The sequence below is a fragment of the Buteo buteo genome, chromosome 20 (genome assembly GCF_964188355.1).
Source record: "Buteo buteo chromosome 20, bButBut1.hap1.1, whole genome shotgun sequence".
In the NCBI taxonomy this organism is placed as follows: domain Eukaryota; kingdom Metazoa; phylum Chordata; class Aves; order Accipitriformes; family Accipitridae; genus Buteo; species Buteo buteo.
Genome location: NC_134190.1, coordinates 8997202 through 9013849, shown reverse-complemented (window position 1 = coordinate 9013849; position 16648 = coordinate 8997202). Strand labels below are relative to the sequence as shown.

Sequence of the window (16648 nt, the reverse complement as noted above, 5' to 3'; positions counted from 1 at the left end):
AAAAAAATTGATAGAATCATGATAATGTGTATGTGCTCGAACTTAGTGACTGGCTAGTTGCTAAATTGCCTTTTCCTGGCTCTTCTCATTTGTTTTGTTACTTTCAATTAGTGTGTAACAATTAAGGTTAGATACCACTTTCCCAGGTGAGATAGGTAGCAGCAAGACTCAGCTGTGCCCTGTGATAAATCATTTACTTATGCCCCCAGAAAAGACAGCTGCATGCAGCAGTGGTCTTCACTTTTTTCAGGACAGCTTAGATCCAGATTGTTTCATTGATGTAGTTGTAAGTTATCAGACTCAATGACAGAGTCCTCAGTGTAATTGGTTGTGGATTCTACTGCAGTTATTTCCTTCAGCAGTACTCCTGGCTCACCATCTAAAGGTGAGGGCTGTCTGTACCTCCTTGACTTTCAAAACTTGGGCAGCTCTGTTTCCCTGTAGTTTGGTGGACAGTTGCTGGACAAAATGTGACGTGTTGTGGCATTTTGTTCAATTCCCCTTCCCTAACCTGGAACAAAACAACAAAAATGGTGATGCTTTGTTATGAGGGATGGAAGTAGATCTGTGTCAAACACATGCAGCAGTTCTTTCTATCTTTCTACCCAAATGTGATCAGAATGTTACTCCAGTTAGCACTGAATTTAGTCAATTTATTCTGGTGTCCGTGGAAGATGCATCTTTTGCTATAGGAAAAAAAAAAGACTGCTCCAGAAGTTTCCCCTCTTATGCATATTTTTAGAGTAATCTTCCAGGCTTTTGGTAAAAATAAACCTGGACTTCCAACATCTATGAAACAAATATAGCACCCACTGTGCTGCCATTAATCAGGTTTTGGTAGTAGGTTGTACATAAACTGTCTGAATTAGCTTGATTTATAAAAAGTAGAGGGGTTTTGGTGATAAAGCAAACACTGGAAAAATACACGGCAGAATTAGATGACCTGGTTTTTTGCTTCAGCAGAAGTTTTCATGTCCTTCACTGTAAAATCACCTGCTTCCTTGTTTCCAAACTGAATTTTTTCCAGTCTAGCTGGTGGTTTCTTCAGTGTCTTTTCCAGGGCATCTCTCTGTAGAGACATTAAAAGCTTTCAGCAGACCGTATTTTGATGGTGGGGTGACACTCTGCTGCTTGCCTTCTGCTTTTTTTTTTTTCATGTGTGGAGGTGATGGACTCTGATACTAATGAAAGCCTAGAAATAATGATGTGCTAATAACCTCAGTGCTCACTCATGAGTGATTGTTGTCTGTAGTGAGAATTCCCCTTTTCTGCTGAGTGATGTGTCTGTGAAGCTTGCAATGTTGCTGTACACCCAGCAGATGTGGGGATTTGGTAATGAGGCCCTAAGTATTTAGGAAAGTTACTTTATTACTGCTGAAGAGATTTAAGAATTATTTTGTTAGCGTTTCATAATCATGATACTGCTGGCCTCTGCTGCATGCAAATGAGCAGCCCAGTCCTGGAACTCTGCTGCTGAGGGTAGTACTTGCTCCTGGAAAGATGTAGTGATTATTTGATCAGCCAGGAGGCTGAATTCTACCATTTTCTGTATGATAAGCGGTTTTAGCAGTGTTAAACCCACAGCAAGGACCTAGGGTTGAAATAATCACTATCCTGTTACAAGTTTCCTGAGCTATCTGCTCCCCAGACTTTTATTGCCATAAATAACTCTAGAAGTCAGGTCTCACTGCCAGAAGTGTTAAATGCTGCAAATAGTATAGAAGATGACTCATTTAGTGAGATGAAGGTGGAGCATGAATCAGTAGGAAGAAAACTGATATACAAAGGAGACGTTTTGAATGCAGATGACACACAAAATCTGAACAAAGCAATGTTCAATCATCATAAAAAAGAAACAAAAGACTTTTTCAAAAGAAAAAAAAAAACAATTTCTTCTATCTAATGACAAAGGCCATTCTAGCAAAAGCCTGGAGTGGGAAGGTATTGCATACTGAGCATGTCATTCCTTACCCAAGATAAATTGTGGACTGCATAGGAAGAGATGAATGGAAAATTCTTTCTAATATGTCCAAACTAAACAGTATTCAGGAAGCAGGTTGCTTTCCAGATTGTTCTGTGCCTATATAAGCTGAGAAAAGAACTTATCTTTGAGCTAAACAGTTTTGGGAGATCAAGAGTCCTCATAACTTCAGTGAAGCCACACTGAAAGCTAACAGCAGTGGAAATGCTAAAATAATCTGTGCACATCCCTTGTAAATAGTAACTCATGAGAAGTGGATGAAATTTCCATAGACCGTTCCATTTGAAACTACAGCTTTTGGTCCTTTTGCTTACCCTCTAGCTCACACACATAGGAGTGCCTTTAAAGGCAGACTTGGAAAAAAGGTACCCGGTAGATGATGACCTATAGCTGCTGTTGCACTAATGAACTGAAGTGTCTAGTGCTGCCTATAATTCAACTCCTGCTACTTCTTGGGAGTAGGGGTGTTTATTAAGAGTTTAATGTAACTCTTCAGGGGTAAGGATTAAACATTTTCACGTTTGACATCAGGGAAAGGCTCTTCACTGAGAGGGTGGTCAGTCACCAGAACAGGCTCCCCAGGGAAGTAGTCACGGCACTAAGCCTGTCAGAGTTCAAGGAGCATCTGAATGATGCTCTTAGTCATATGATTTAATTTTAGGTAGTCCTGTGAGGAGCAGGGAGTTGGACTCAATGATCCTTATGGGTACCTTCCAACTTGAGATATTCTGTGATTCCACACAATCTTTTTGAAGCACAGGAAGGAAAAATAGCAGTTACACCACCCCCACCCCCCCCCAAATGCTGAAATGTAATCATGCAAAGAAGCCTAGATACCTGTATCTTAGGTGGAAGCTCTGGCTCTGCTGGCATTTTGAGTAAGAGCCACTGTTAAAATTGTAGAGGCTGGTTTATCCTGTGGCATGTATGGCTCTTCCTTGGCTTTGTTACACTAGACCCATAAAGTGTTGCTCTCAAAAGTACTGCTCCTTTAGAGCAGTAACAGTTAGAAACAGGTATAACAAGGCATCTTAACCTGTACCGTTTGGAGTACCTTTGTTCAGGATGAAGTGAGGGACGGTCAAAAGACTGAAGGCTGCTAGCTAGCTGTTTCACAGTGTTGGCAATGGCAGGAAATCTGGAGAAGGCAGGTAAAGCTGCCAACGCTGAAGGGATGCAGGTACTTACATGGAGCAGAACTATGCACAGGAAGGGAAAGCTCTTGCAAGGATATCACTGTCTCCAATATTATTGTGAAAATAATCTCAAACCTGGTTGTACTCATCTTTCGTAGTGCTGTGAGGTCTGTGAGCTCATTTCTTTATCGAAGCTATTGGACTGAAATTTCAGCATAAAGCTATTCATGCTTATTCCTGTCAATTCCAAAATTTCAGATGTGAATTTATCTGTGTATTAATGCTCAAAATCCAGAGCTGCATGTTGTAAATTGGAATATGTCTGGGTAACAAACCTTTTCTACTGTGTCTGTGTTCAGTGCATTTAGTCCCTCTATTCACAGGTAATGTGCTGGATTTGAGCTTTAATGAAAGAAATTATTCTTACAGGAGGTAGCACAGGCCAAATTTTCTGTTGCTACTAAGGGAGAACTAATAGTTAACTGCTAGTGACAGATTTATGTTTTCACTTGTAGGTTGCCCAGCAGTGGGCCCAGCTCAAATGTAAAATATCACTTGGAAAAGTTGGCTTTGTTAGTGAAAAGTGTGAGGTTCATTTTTAAAAGCTGTACTGATTTTAAGACCAAAAAAAAAAAAGTGCCTTTCTCCTGTTGGGAGGATAGAAATTCTCTAAGGAGAGATAGCACAGACTGAGTTTCTGTCAATGAAGAGTATGTGTAATTTAATACCAGACAGCTTTTTAATACAGGAGGAAAAAAAGAACATACACTCGCCTATCTTATGGAGGGGAAAAATACAAAAGCCTGCCTGCAGTACGTTACCTAAATTTAGCCACAGAGGGGATAATCCTCTCAGATACTCAAATCTGTGTGAGGGAAGTAAGTAAAGGCTATGGAGAAGCTGTACTTGGAGACCTTCGAGCTCCATTGTCCAAAGTCCTGGCAATAGGAAATGTGTTAGGAAGCACCAGTGGTCAGACTGTAAGGTGGCACTTGCTTGTTTAGTCCTTCTTATGAAAGTTTCTGTTTGATCTTCAATATTATAAGTGGCTGAGGTTAGAGATATGTAAATGGCTTGCCTCAAATGACAAAACTACTCAGAATCATCCTTGGTCTGAGCTTGAATTGTTCCTGTGTTCAAGCAGTGGTAGGATCGTGCTTTGCACAACACATATCCATAAATGTGTTATTTCTTACAGACTCCCCACAGACCTTCTCCCTCCTGACATCTGTACTCAAAACCCTATCTGGAAGAGGCATCTGATCCTTAACACAATGCTTGACAACAAAAGAATGACTTTGAGTTCAGAAGCCACAACAAGCCTTGGGTTATCATTCTCAATGAAAAGAAAATGGACACTGGCTTCTTGGTCAAATACCAGTTCTATAATTTTTTAAAAATCCATTTTGTAATGGTTTCTTAGTCTAAGATCAAATGTGAATTGTAGATTTCTCAGAAGTGTGAATATTTAGGATTTCTGAGGTCTTAATTTAAGTGTAATTGTACGCCCTGACAGCAGTATTTCTTCTAGTTTTGTGGACTTGTGAAACAAGTTTGTGGCATGTTAACTTCCAGTGAGTTTTTTAAAGAGCAAGTTCTTAGTACTGTTGCTGCCTCCTTTGTCCCCATTTGAAACAAGCCCAGAAGCTGTAAACAACTGAAAACTGCTGCCAGCTTCTGTTGTATTAATATCCTTGTAATACAGTTCTCTGTTGTTTAATAACTTGCTTCTAAAGTCTTAGAGGAGATATGCTTGGATGCTTTGCCTGTGCGGAAACTGAATCTCAGGGTGCTCACAGCAGCGTCAGAGCTGTAGCAGGGTCCTGTCTTGTATAATGACACTTACCTTGTTTTCATACACTTTTCCAGTCCTGGCAGTGGTACTTTGGCTCTTGATTATGCCTTGCATCCTCAGCTCCTCAAGAATGTCTGATGATTTTTGCCTCTCTGTTTCCTGTAAGGGCCATGATTTACTGATGAACTTGCTGGTGAGCAGTGCGTCTTCAAAAGATGAAAACATTAAAACTTAATACTTGTAGAGCACTTACATCAAAAAGTTCTATCTGAATGCCATTTTCAATGCCAGAGTTTTTATTTAAGAGGTTACATACTGAGAACACCCAGTGGAGAAGGCCTGCTCGAAGGTCTTTTCACTGCTTAAACTTTGCAGTAAGCTTTTTAGTGGCTTGAAGAATGGTGCAGGCACCTAGTTCAGTTTCTCACTGTAGTCAGTTACACCCAGAGGGGCACATTTAGGAAAGCATGGAAACATGTGCTGAGGGCCTGTGAAGCCAATTTTTGAGCATGTTCCTGAAGAGGGTCCATAGGAAGCTTTTTACAATTCAAGTCCTCAAGGGTACTGTGATCTGGTCAGAGAAAGCCAGGCTGGGACAGGATAGTAGAAGCCTACTAATGGGCTGTCTTGTAAACATCACCGTGTTCTTCTGTTAAATGAACCCAAACTTTAGTATGCTTTCATGGTCTATGATTTTTGTGGTAACAGCGTTGCTACATTTGAGTCTGATCATAAGCATTCCAACACTTAATTATATATTTATAAACAGCAATTAAGAATAAAAACCAAATTATTTTGATAAGCCTTCTGAGTGGCTGTTTAGTTTCCACATATTAGACATGAATAAACAACGAACAACTTTATTGCCAAGACCCATCAGGTTTTTCAACCCTCAGTTGACAGTTCTACCATCTGCCCAACCTCTATTGGCAGAAGTTAGAGCTTTTGTACGAAGAATGCTTGGACCAAATCAAAATCGCAGTTATTTGACATCTGCCACTCCTCATAAGCAGAGTGAGTATGACAACGTTGGCTTATTTTTTAGTTGTAAAACAAAAATACAGAACATCTACCACCTTGTAGAAGCTGACTCCACACCTCTCCTAAAATAACTGAACCACTCACCCAAAAAGTTGGGGTTCAGCTGTCAGTCAGAACACGTAAATGTCAGAAGCCAGTATACAGCAAAACATATCTTGGCAAAAAAATAAAAGCATGATGAGTGGGCAATGTTGACAAGTGATGTGAATTTGTATTGGTTTTACTAATCTATTCATTCAGGAAAAAAATGTAGTTGGAATATCTTGGCATGGTATGGTTTGGGTTTTTTGTCTTGAAACAAAAAATTGAAGCATGATTTCAAAAACTTTCTGTTTGGAAATTTCCTGTGAAGTTATCTTTTAGCAAGTGGGAGGAAAAGGAGCTTAAATTAAATGAAACACCATTTCAGAGCAAGCAAATAATTTTATTCAATCTGAAATGAAATCCTTTCATCACATCCTCCTGTGGCATTGGGAGTTAAGTCCTCTTTAATGAATAGCAAACACCAGTAATTATTCCTTTTGTGTTCAATTTTAAATATTTTATTACAACCCTTGTTTATTACAAAGAGTAAACAACCACTGTAGATTTTCCATTTAGTGTGTTTGTGAAATGTAAGCTGTTTATGGCACTGGAAGAAAACAAGAGTTAAACTACAAAATTAGGGGGTTTAAATGTGCCAAAGATGGTGCTGCTTTTCCATTAGGATACCAGTGTAGTAAGAGTCGCTAAGATTATAGAAGAGTTTGGGTTTAAGTGTTCACCTGTACTTAAAAAATAAAAAATTCTTAGCAGACCGTTGCTTATCGTCATGATGATTTCTGATTTTTTTTTTAATAGTTTTCTCTCTATGATAACTGGCCCTGTAACTTTTGTTTGCAAACAAAAGTTAGTAACATGGTATTTACTTATTGTCTCTACCTGATGCTAGTCAGGGGCATTGTATTGACCATTCTGCTGTAAATGCTGACTGTAACAGCAGATTGACAGCCCTTGTGTGGGCAATGCGTCTTCCCAGTGTGCTGTAATCCCAGTTAGAGGGGCTACCCCTGGGGACAAGGCTGAGTTTGTTGTCTTGGTCTGTTTTAGGTGCCTGCCAAGAAAAGTATCTACCCTGCTGCCTGTTCTGCAGCATGACTCAACCCTCGCTATCAGAACATAATCATTGGCTAGGAAATACTTTCTGTTACTATTGCATGGTTTTAAACCAGTGCTAAGAGCTCAATCCTTGTGGTGTCGCAGCACGAACGTTTCTGGGTGTAGAAGTTGGCTGTAGCAATAGACTCCCAAGATTGTTTCCTCCTAAGTCTCCGTTTGTGGAGTTGGTATGAACTTCAGTTACTGTTTACCTGTGCTTTGTGCATTGCTGCTTTTCTGAGATGATGCAAATCTTTCTGGTAGTTCCTCAGGGTTGTCTCCCTCACTGGTCTCATCTGCAAGTTTGGCTCCATCCTTTGAAGTGCTCATTGGCCAAGCTGCCCCATCCTGTGAGGACACAGCCTCTGTTCCAGCAGTGCTGTCATTTTTAGTCTACAAGAAAATGAAGAAACAAATGAGAATCTCCTTGGGCTTCTAAACATTTAAGGTGGTATCTAGAATAGTCCCATAGAATTGGCAGGTTCAGAGTGGAGTGGAAGACAGAGGCATTCCTGATACTTATCCGTGTTCTGTCACAGGTGGATGTTGATGGTGAGGAAAAGTCTCCTGGAGTATTTTGGAAAGGAAGCAATGACCTTAAGCCTAAATGTATCCATAATCCAGTTGACTGTGTTGGAGTATTGTTTCAGTACTTTAAGTGCCTTCTGTATGTGGATTATGGGTTAGAAATTTAAAACTGAGTTTTAAATTAGCACTTGGTAAGGTGTTAACCTGTCCCCCTTCTAAATAATAGCTTTGAACCTCCAAAGAATGCAGGATTAGAGCCTGGATGTATTCTTGTCTCTTCTCTGCGTGTTTGGGCTTGAGCCAACTCAACTGTTTAAACTTCACAAAGTGGCTATGCACATGTATCCTGTAATACTTACATATATATGAGCCCCCTGCCTCATAATAACTTTTTGAGGCAAAACCTGCCTTGCTGCAGTGTTGTAATTCATCGCTGGTGTGGGAGATAAGTGCCTTTAATTGTATCTTTCATGAAGCAAGTGGGACAGACTGTGGAAAGCAACTTTTCAGGTGCTGTAAAATCAGATCATGCATGTAGCCAAATGGTGAGCTTGCTTCCCCTGTAGCATAAGCTGAGCAATAGCCCTTCTCTTAGAGCTCCCCGACAGAGTCAGAGCTACTGACTTGTTAACATCAGCAAAACTATTTCTCTGTATATGTATGTCCTTGTAGACTCGCACGCTAAGATCTCTCCTAACATACTTTATACGGAGTCTGTTGGGAAGAAGTCACTACCTGGCTTTTGGCTTCCTGGTTGTTCTGTAGCTCCTCAGAAGACAGCTGTGTGACAGCGACCCTGTTAGAAATACTGCAGCCCATGGTGAAATTGTGACCACCTGCTTCTCCTTGCTGCAAGTCCAGGGAGTAGGAATGCCCTAGTCTCTTCCTTGGGAGCTTGGTTATTTGTTATCACCATGGAGTCTAACCGTTGCCAGGGCCTGTTGCTAAAATAAATAACACCGCAGAAGGCTTTCCTCTTATGTCCTGGCATACAGACGTCATTGCCTTTGTCCAGGCACCCTCATCTGAAGTTGAGAGGGAATGTGTTTCTTCTGTGCAGCTGGGATGTTGGTTTGAGAGCAGCAAATCTGTACAGGTCATTCAGGGCATTAGTGAACCTCCTGTGGGAACTCAAGTGAAGACACTTGAGTATCTTCAGCCTTTTTTTTTTTTTTTTTTACATGACAGTATCTTGTTCATCTAAAACACACACACATTTCAGTCTCTGGTTGGATTTCTTAAGTATTTTTCAGCACCATTAGTCATTGGAAAAGATCAGTCCTGAATCTGGAATTCCAAGCAGTGAGGCAAACTTTTAAATGAGAGGAAATGTCATCAGGCTGTGACTAGGGAAAATGTTTTAAGCGTCCTTTGAGATCACTGTACAATTTCTTGATTACTGTTTGAGTCTGTTCACATCCTTAGATGTCTGTAGAAGATTTAAAAAAAAAACAAAGCAGCCATGGTTTATACTTCCAAGAGGTTGTTATAGAAGATAGTAGGGAAATGTTAAGACAGTGCCGTCAATTAAAGATCCTGCCTTGGGTCACTTGTACTGAGATCATCAGCTGTTATAGTTAGAAGAAATGAATTGTTTTTTCACAAATATTCACATGAAACAGACTCTTTGCATGAAATCGAAAGATTCCAAAACCCCAAGTAATTATTAATACCTATGAGGAATTTATTTTTTTTTTAACTTCCTGAGACCCTGGTAACAAGTGAATGTCAGCTTGTGACCTTACTGTGATTTGTAGTGGAAAACTTTCTGTAAAACTTGTCAAATTTATTTTCCATATACATGAAACAGAGATGTTTACATGACTAATGTGTCTTTCAAGTAGTAAGGCTGGTGCGCTTTCAGAATCAAATGAACCCCAACACTGAGACAGAGTGACTCCAGCCTAAGAGATCACTCTGGATGGATGGCTACAGGCAGCCCTGTGTGTTCCTCTTGTCTCCAGTCCAAACCTTCAGCTGGTCTGGTTGGAAAGCTGAATAAACTCATTTGCATGGCAGTGAGCCTAAAGTGATCTTCCCTGCCCCAGCGTGCCTTATTCGGTTGTGCAAAGCACTGCTCCAAGGTAATTGTACAGCTTCCAGACTGTAGCTAGTGCCTCTACCCAGCTCAGAGTGCATGCGTGTGACTGACTGTACCTGCCTGTGCTGGCATCCTAGAGCTGCAAGGAACTCTCAAATGTGCATCTACTGTCTCTTGAGAAACAAGTGTCCTCCAAGAAATTTTGTTCTTTTTTTCACCCCTAATCAACAGGGACCTGATTCTTGTGTCCAGTTTGAATTCACACAGAATGCCAGTCAAATAACCTTTTGGTGTGTGGGTTTTCTGTTGTTGCTGCTGTTCTATTTTTTTTTTCTCTCTTTAGCAGATGTTTGCAGGTTGTATGTGATAATGCTGAAATGTGATTGCTGCTTGATGTATGGCAGAACATGATGTACAGGCTGAGCTTCTTGTTTGCATTTCTGATTAAACACTTGCTGGGATGGTGCAGTTCTAAAACTTGTTTATAAGTAATAGGTAAAATTTTAATCCTTGCAAAAAGGTCATTTTTATTTGTTCCTTCAAATACAAATAAGGTGGTAAAATGGAAACCATGTCAGTTATCAAAGTAAGAAAATTCTGCTACAGCCTATGATTTTACATTTAATCAAAACCCAGGTAAGCTTTATGATTTATGCTTTACAAATTGCTTATTGGCACATAAAAAAAAAAGACAAGTGATAGTTTGGAGAAATAAGAGTACATGGGATGTACCAAGTGGCATGAAATTGGCCCTCATTCATATTTATGAAAAGAACCTTCTCAGATCTCAACGTGACTTGTACACTTAGAGCCTGATCTTTTCATATCTTACGCACACGATTAAATTGACATGGTGAACAGTATGTTTTTGAACAATTTGGAGCTACAGGCTTTCAAAAGCAGACTGCTCTCACACTGATGCTGACTGACAATAGAAAAATCTTCCTCTCATTTTAGCAGCTTTTCATCAATCTGTAAAATTAAAAATGAGCAAGTTTCAGTACAGTCAAGGCACCTGGATGTGTGGTGTTGTTTGAAAAATAGAGAATAATTCATCATGAATACAAATATTGGGTATTTCCCTTTAAGAAAACCCATGGACCAGAGTCTATGTGAAGCACAACATTGAAACTGGAGAGGAAGAGGAGCTGTGAGAAGGCTAGTAATGGTGGGAAGGGGAAAAAAGTGCAGGTCTCTATGTCTTGTCTTGTGAGAATGAGAACAAAAGCCAGTCACAGGGATGTGCATGCTGGGGAGAAATCACTACGAAATCAGAAACAGCTGTTTCTATAATTGGTGGTGTTATGTGGAGGAAATTGAAACGTATGTGTATTTTAAAATGAGGAGAGTTGTTTTCCAAACTCCCAAATCTGAAGCTTGCGGGATGATTAGGAAAACTGAATGGGAGACAGGACATCTTGGTTCCTACAACCTTATCAGCTGTCTCTGATTTATACTCCTAGATTAGTGAGCTACTGCAGAGAGGTGAGAAAAGGATTACCCGTGGAATGGCATTCCTGATACACAGCAACACTTTGCGGGTCTCAGTAAGTGAAAGATTCCCATGTAGTATCACCAGTCTGACATGTACGCAGATAAAAAGCACTCTCTTAAGGCTCGGAGGCTGGCTGAAGTTATTAACAAAACAAAGCTTGGCTGATTTGAAGGAGAGAGGCAAATTTCTGACGTTTTTATTCTGACAACATTCCTACTGACTTCAAACAATAGAAAGTGACAGGGTGGATTTTTCAGGGACTCTGAGCAGCACTATTTTCCTTTGAAAATAGGACTGAATAGTTGGGCGGCTGCAGAGGAAGTGCCCTAACTATTAGTGAGCACAAGTAGCTGTTTGGAGGAGAGTTTGAGGCCAAAAGGATGCTGAAAGGCTGCAGCCCATGCTGTGCCTGTGCCTGAGGAGGGAAAAGAGTGCCCATTTTCCCTGTGCTCTGGTGACTCTCTCCTAGGGTCCTGCTGCAGTCCCGAGGAGGAAGCTCTCCGCTAGAGACATGGGTGATGGAGTAGAGGGGAAAAATCCACCCCAGGAGATGGGTGCTGCGGTTGGGGTTGAGTCTTGAAGGTTGGTGGGGGCAGAAGACAGAAAACGAGCTGGGTTGTGGAGTGGGCAGGGGGAAGGAATAGGGAGAGAGATGAGGAGATGGGCTTGGCTGCATGAGGTGACTGGAAACCAGAGATGTTGGACATGGACCAAAACTGAGAATTTCTGCAACTGAAGTCAAAGCCTCTACAGACTGTGCAAGAATTGCTGCACTTCAAAGACCGGCTGCTTAGCTAAATCCAAGTAGACTTTCACAGACAGGCACTGCATGATGTTTCTTTCCTTGAGGCTTTCTTCTATTCCCAGTTTGAAATCTTACCTGGGTGGTAGTGGATGAATTTGTCAGGGCATCCATCTCTGCCTCCTCCGTGTCAGGCTCTGGGTACCTCCCGGATGGGCTAAACAGCTTGCAGAGCTGGCCTTTAATGTGGAGCCTGAGTTTTGACATGCAGCTTCATATTTGTGAGACTGAGAAGGGGAAGATGGCTAGAAGGGGAGCCACTGACTGGATGGCTGTAGTCAATGGAGAGCTGACTGTTGGTTGTGCTTCGCTAAACCAGCTCCATGGCTGGCTCTTTTGTGTGTGTGTTGTATTTCAGTGCTGCATGTGATTCAAATGCTGTACGTAATCTCTCCATGGTGACTGCACAGCATTTGTTTCTATTTAAGGAGAGAAAGAGGTTTGGGTTTTCTGCCAGAACTTCCACTCAGGTAATTACACTTCTGCCTGCAGAATTTCCCTGTAGCTTCAATTGTAGTAGTCTTTCTTCACTCCCACTACTAAAAAGTGCAAATGCAGACCTGCTGCTGTGTTTTGGGAATGCAGCAGTGGTTGCTCTGCTGAGGCAAGTGAAGTGACCTCACCATGCATCATTTATGCTAGATTTGCCCCTAGTAAAGATTGCTGCATCCAATTGTGCTACTCTGCAGCTCTCATCTTTCTGTGCCTGGCTTTGGCATAACAAGTTGGTCTTGCTAGTGATACTGCTAGATGATAGTGAGACAGCCAGCTGGAAGCCAATGAAAAGATGATTAAGAGCCAAGAGAAAACCATATGGAGAGAGAGGGATTTCTCTTTACAGAGTTATAAGTAAAAGTGTTTATGTCTTTGGATCCCACTAGCTGTTTTTTCCCTTCTTTGCATCAGTTTTATGAGTGGGAAGTGGTTGCAGTTGAATAGCAAATTCTATCAAATCTCTTTAGCTAGAACAAATGTTGTAAGCGGTAGATATTTCAGGCAGCTCTGTCAGTACTAAAAATCAACAGGCCAACGTTGTAATGGTAATAACAAATATTTCATAGCTATTAGGCTAGTTTTAACTACAACAATACGTATGATTCCAACATTGTATAAATAGTACTGTTTTGCAAAATATTATATATATTAAATGAAGGGTCTCTTGTCTCAAATTGAGATGATGTGGTGATTTTTTTTTTCTTCTCTAAACTTATGACAGCAGAGCTAATAAAGTGCAGCTCAGTCTGGAAAACACTTCTGCAGATGCTTAATTCTCTTTGAAGTCAAAGTAAGCACAGGCCTTGTTCACTCAGAGCCTTATAGAGAGATTTAAACCAGAGGATGTCCAACGTTAATAAGTTGAGATTCATCAAGCATAGTGTAGATAGTAAACAGAACGAAGACAATTGAAACAAATTATTGATTCATGGAATTTAGTCTTTCTCTTCACAGAATGTTCACATGCAGATTGTGTTGCTATTGAATATGGTTCTTATTCAGATTTACTAAATGAATGTTATGGTGAGTGTGTGGGTTTAAAAAAAAAATTCTGTTAACTAATTCTGTATAGTTCACATCCTCAAGACTCAAGCTGTTTCACATATGTTATTGTTTCAGTCTCCCTGACTGATTGCTATTCAAGTGAATAGTGCTAAATCCCTGCTGGAATTGGTGTTAGGAATAGGGGTGCTTAAGTCTCTCTTTGGGGTTGCAAGTTTCTCATGGACATGGGGTTGTTTAAGGAAAGTCTGACAAGTAGGAAATGGGAATTTTTGACAAAACTTAGTGTTTTCCTTCCTCTCCAGTAAGAGCAAGTTAATTCTACTAGTTACTATGACTGGAAGAGTACTGTGCTACTTAGTTGAGAGCAGGGTGTGCTAGTATGTTTTTCTCTTGCTGCAGTGTTCAAAGCAGCTTTTTCACAGTGCTTTCTTGGACAAGGATTCAGGCTGGCCTTTCATGGTTTTGAAAGCCTTTCATGGCTTTTCTCAAGCTATGTGAGATGCTGTGCTAATGGAGAAGGAAGTGTGGGTGTACAGACAGCCCCACCTTGAGCTTCTGCTCATCACTGGGGTAAGACTGCAGTTAGGAGCAAGTTACTCCACAGGGAATGAAATAAGCCTCTGATCCCATGTGCTTCTAGTTGCTGGAGCAGACTGGGAATATTCCAGGCATCAGCCTTACTCTGTTGTGAAGTGATGCTAGAGCTCCTTTTGCGGGACAAGACAGCTCTGCTCCTGGAAGAGTGCTGTCCCAAGAGAGCACCACCTGGCTCCGAAGTGACCCGGGATGGTGGATGGCCCTCCAGCCCAGGTCAGCTGGTGTCCTCGCTTGTTCCTGATTGCAGTCTGGGCTTTGTGAAAGGGCTCAGGAGAAATGCCATTGTCTGGAGTCTAGATGTCTGGCAGAAATAAAGAGAGACTGCCTGACTTGACTGCAACTTTCCCATGCTAGAGGTAAGGGAGATTTGTGAAGTTAATTAGACTCCAGATTTGAACTTTCCTCATGGGTGAAACTGGTATTCTTCTTTCAGCTTATCTGCATATAGAGCTGCTACACATTGGACTTAGGATGCTCCTGGAATGAGAAATGGAGCATACAATATAGCTGCTTTCCAGGGACTGCCTTGTCAGAGTCTGTGATTCAGCTCTTTGCCTTATGGATTAAACTTGGAGTATTCATGTACTTTTAAAATTTCTTTTACAACAGTTTGCTGAGATGAAGTCTGTGCTGTTAATTAGAGCTCTGCTGCTGTTCACAGAATGCTGGCTGTGCTGAGCAAAGCTCTTCAAACAGTTTTCCTGAATTTGAACAGGCAAAGCACTAGCCTCTTGTGCTCTCTGAGCAGGCAGTAGAGATGAGGTGAGGAGCTACTTGTTTCTGGTGGCACTTCTGTGCTGCTGGGAGACTGGCCATGCAATGAGATGAAGCCAGCACTGCTCATCTCCTGAGTCTCCTAGGTACATGGTGGAGGAAGGGGTATACTGCATTGCCAAACACAGTCCATCATTACTGTAAGTAACAGATCATAAACACACTTTTTGCACAGTGACCAAATACCATTTTAGCAGATGTTAAATGCAAAATTGTCAGAGTTTCTAAGGAAGCTGTGCCACAGCTTTGCTCCTCTGCTCAATTGCAACTTCCTTCAGACTCCTAGCCTCTTTTATCTGTAACTAGTTCCTAGTCGTATATTTATATTTTAATCTTTTGTGATCGCTTCTTCCATCCCTTGATTCAGTGGGTCCTGTCCCTTTGTCATCCCTCCAGCTTCTGCCCCCTTCAGAGTGAGGGACCTTCATGCTTTGCCTATCTTTGCCCAGAGGCACTTCTGTTTCATCTGTTTTGTTTTGTTGTGGGACAGGGGCTGTAACTTTGTTTGCATAAGTCTGTGTAGAATTGAGGTTGCCCTGCTAAGAGTTTTAGACATTCTTGTGGTGTAAAGTAGTATGTGGGAACAAATATTGTAGATATGCAGTCTAAGTATCAGCTAAATATTCCCTCTTAGCTGTTGTTCACACTCAATTCCTGAAGTCCTCTGCTATTCTTCTATGCAGAGAGTGTTTTCAGTCCTAGAGCTGTTCAGAAATAGATTGATTCCACTTTTCTGTGTAAATGGGGAATGGTCCAGATTTGTATGTGAGAACTGAGATCAAAAACTTGTTGTTTGCTTCTATTTAAACAAAATACACTTTAAAATGGAAAAAAAAACCCCAAACAAACCAAAAACTCTCCAAACCATCCAAAGAGGTTCCCAAATTTCTCCTGAAACATTTTTCACTTTCTTATATTTCAAAAAAGATTAGCAGAAACATAATGCTGCTTCAGCAGTTGTGGACATAGAATTAAAAAACCCAGGAGTTAAAACACAACTGCTCAAGTGGCTGGGGGAGGTGGCTGAAGAGTGTTTACTAGAAGCATACTAGCTGCGTGGCTGGCATAGCTTTTAGGTTGGAGAAATATTACAAATCTACTCACTTTGCATATGGACAAGTGGTGATATACCAGACTGCTGTGTATCATGTGTATACCCTGAGTGTAGAAATGCCTTGTTCTCAGGAAGCCTCCATCTCTGGAGTGGAAGGCAGCAGCTATTTTTAGCAGTGTGCTGCAACATTACACAGGCGAGCACCGGATGATGCTGTTTCCCCAGCTCACTTCATGGATGACTTTTTTCTAATTTACTAAGGAAGGATGACAAACCAGTACAACCATATGAGCATGGACACAGCTTCATGCTTTTTTCAAAGAAGTCAGCAGCATTGTGCTGGGGAACAGTCTAAAACACAACAACAAAAATTATTTCATCAGAGAAGAGCTCTTTAAGCTATGCCCTGGAACCGTAAGTGCTTGAAATACCAGCTTTAGAAATAAGCATTACAGTGCAGAGCCTGGGCTGTTTCTGTCAGGTGCCCAGAACAGTGGGCACTGAGACATAAGAAGCTGGTTGGTCTTGTGTTAGGATGGAAAATGTCCCCTGTGTAAAGGGGCAGCAGGAGACTTGCATCTTGCTTAACTCCTGATCAAACACTCTTCCTGAAGATTTAACTGATTCTTAGACTAGGTACGACCTTCTATGTGTGAGATGTTATCTCTTAGGAATGCAGAATACAACAATCCCATGCTTCTCTGACATGTGTGATCAATTAGAGGTGAAATCCTGATGTGAAACCTTACAATAGAAGTTTGCAGTGG

The 16648-nt window shown here is 41.1% G+C and overlaps 2 protein-coding genes across 2 annotated transcripts in view; one reads left to right on the top strand and one right to left on the bottom strand.

Moving 5' to 3' along the window:
• The window catches only part of ATXN1 (ataxin 1), a 370404-nt gene that overhangs the window by 24833 nt on the left and 328923 nt on the right, over positions 1–16648 (top strand). The gene's annotated exons all lie outside the window — the stretch shown is intronic.
• On the bottom strand, positions 257–8567 carry STMND1 (stathmin domain containing 1). Its single transcript, XM_075052108.1, is given in 7 exon segments — positions 257–293; positions 295–388; positions 391–511; positions 944–1069; positions 4964–5118; positions 7303–7483; positions 8354–8567. Coding segments are annotated over 7 exon segments (798 nt in total). The 5' UTR covers positions 8438–8567.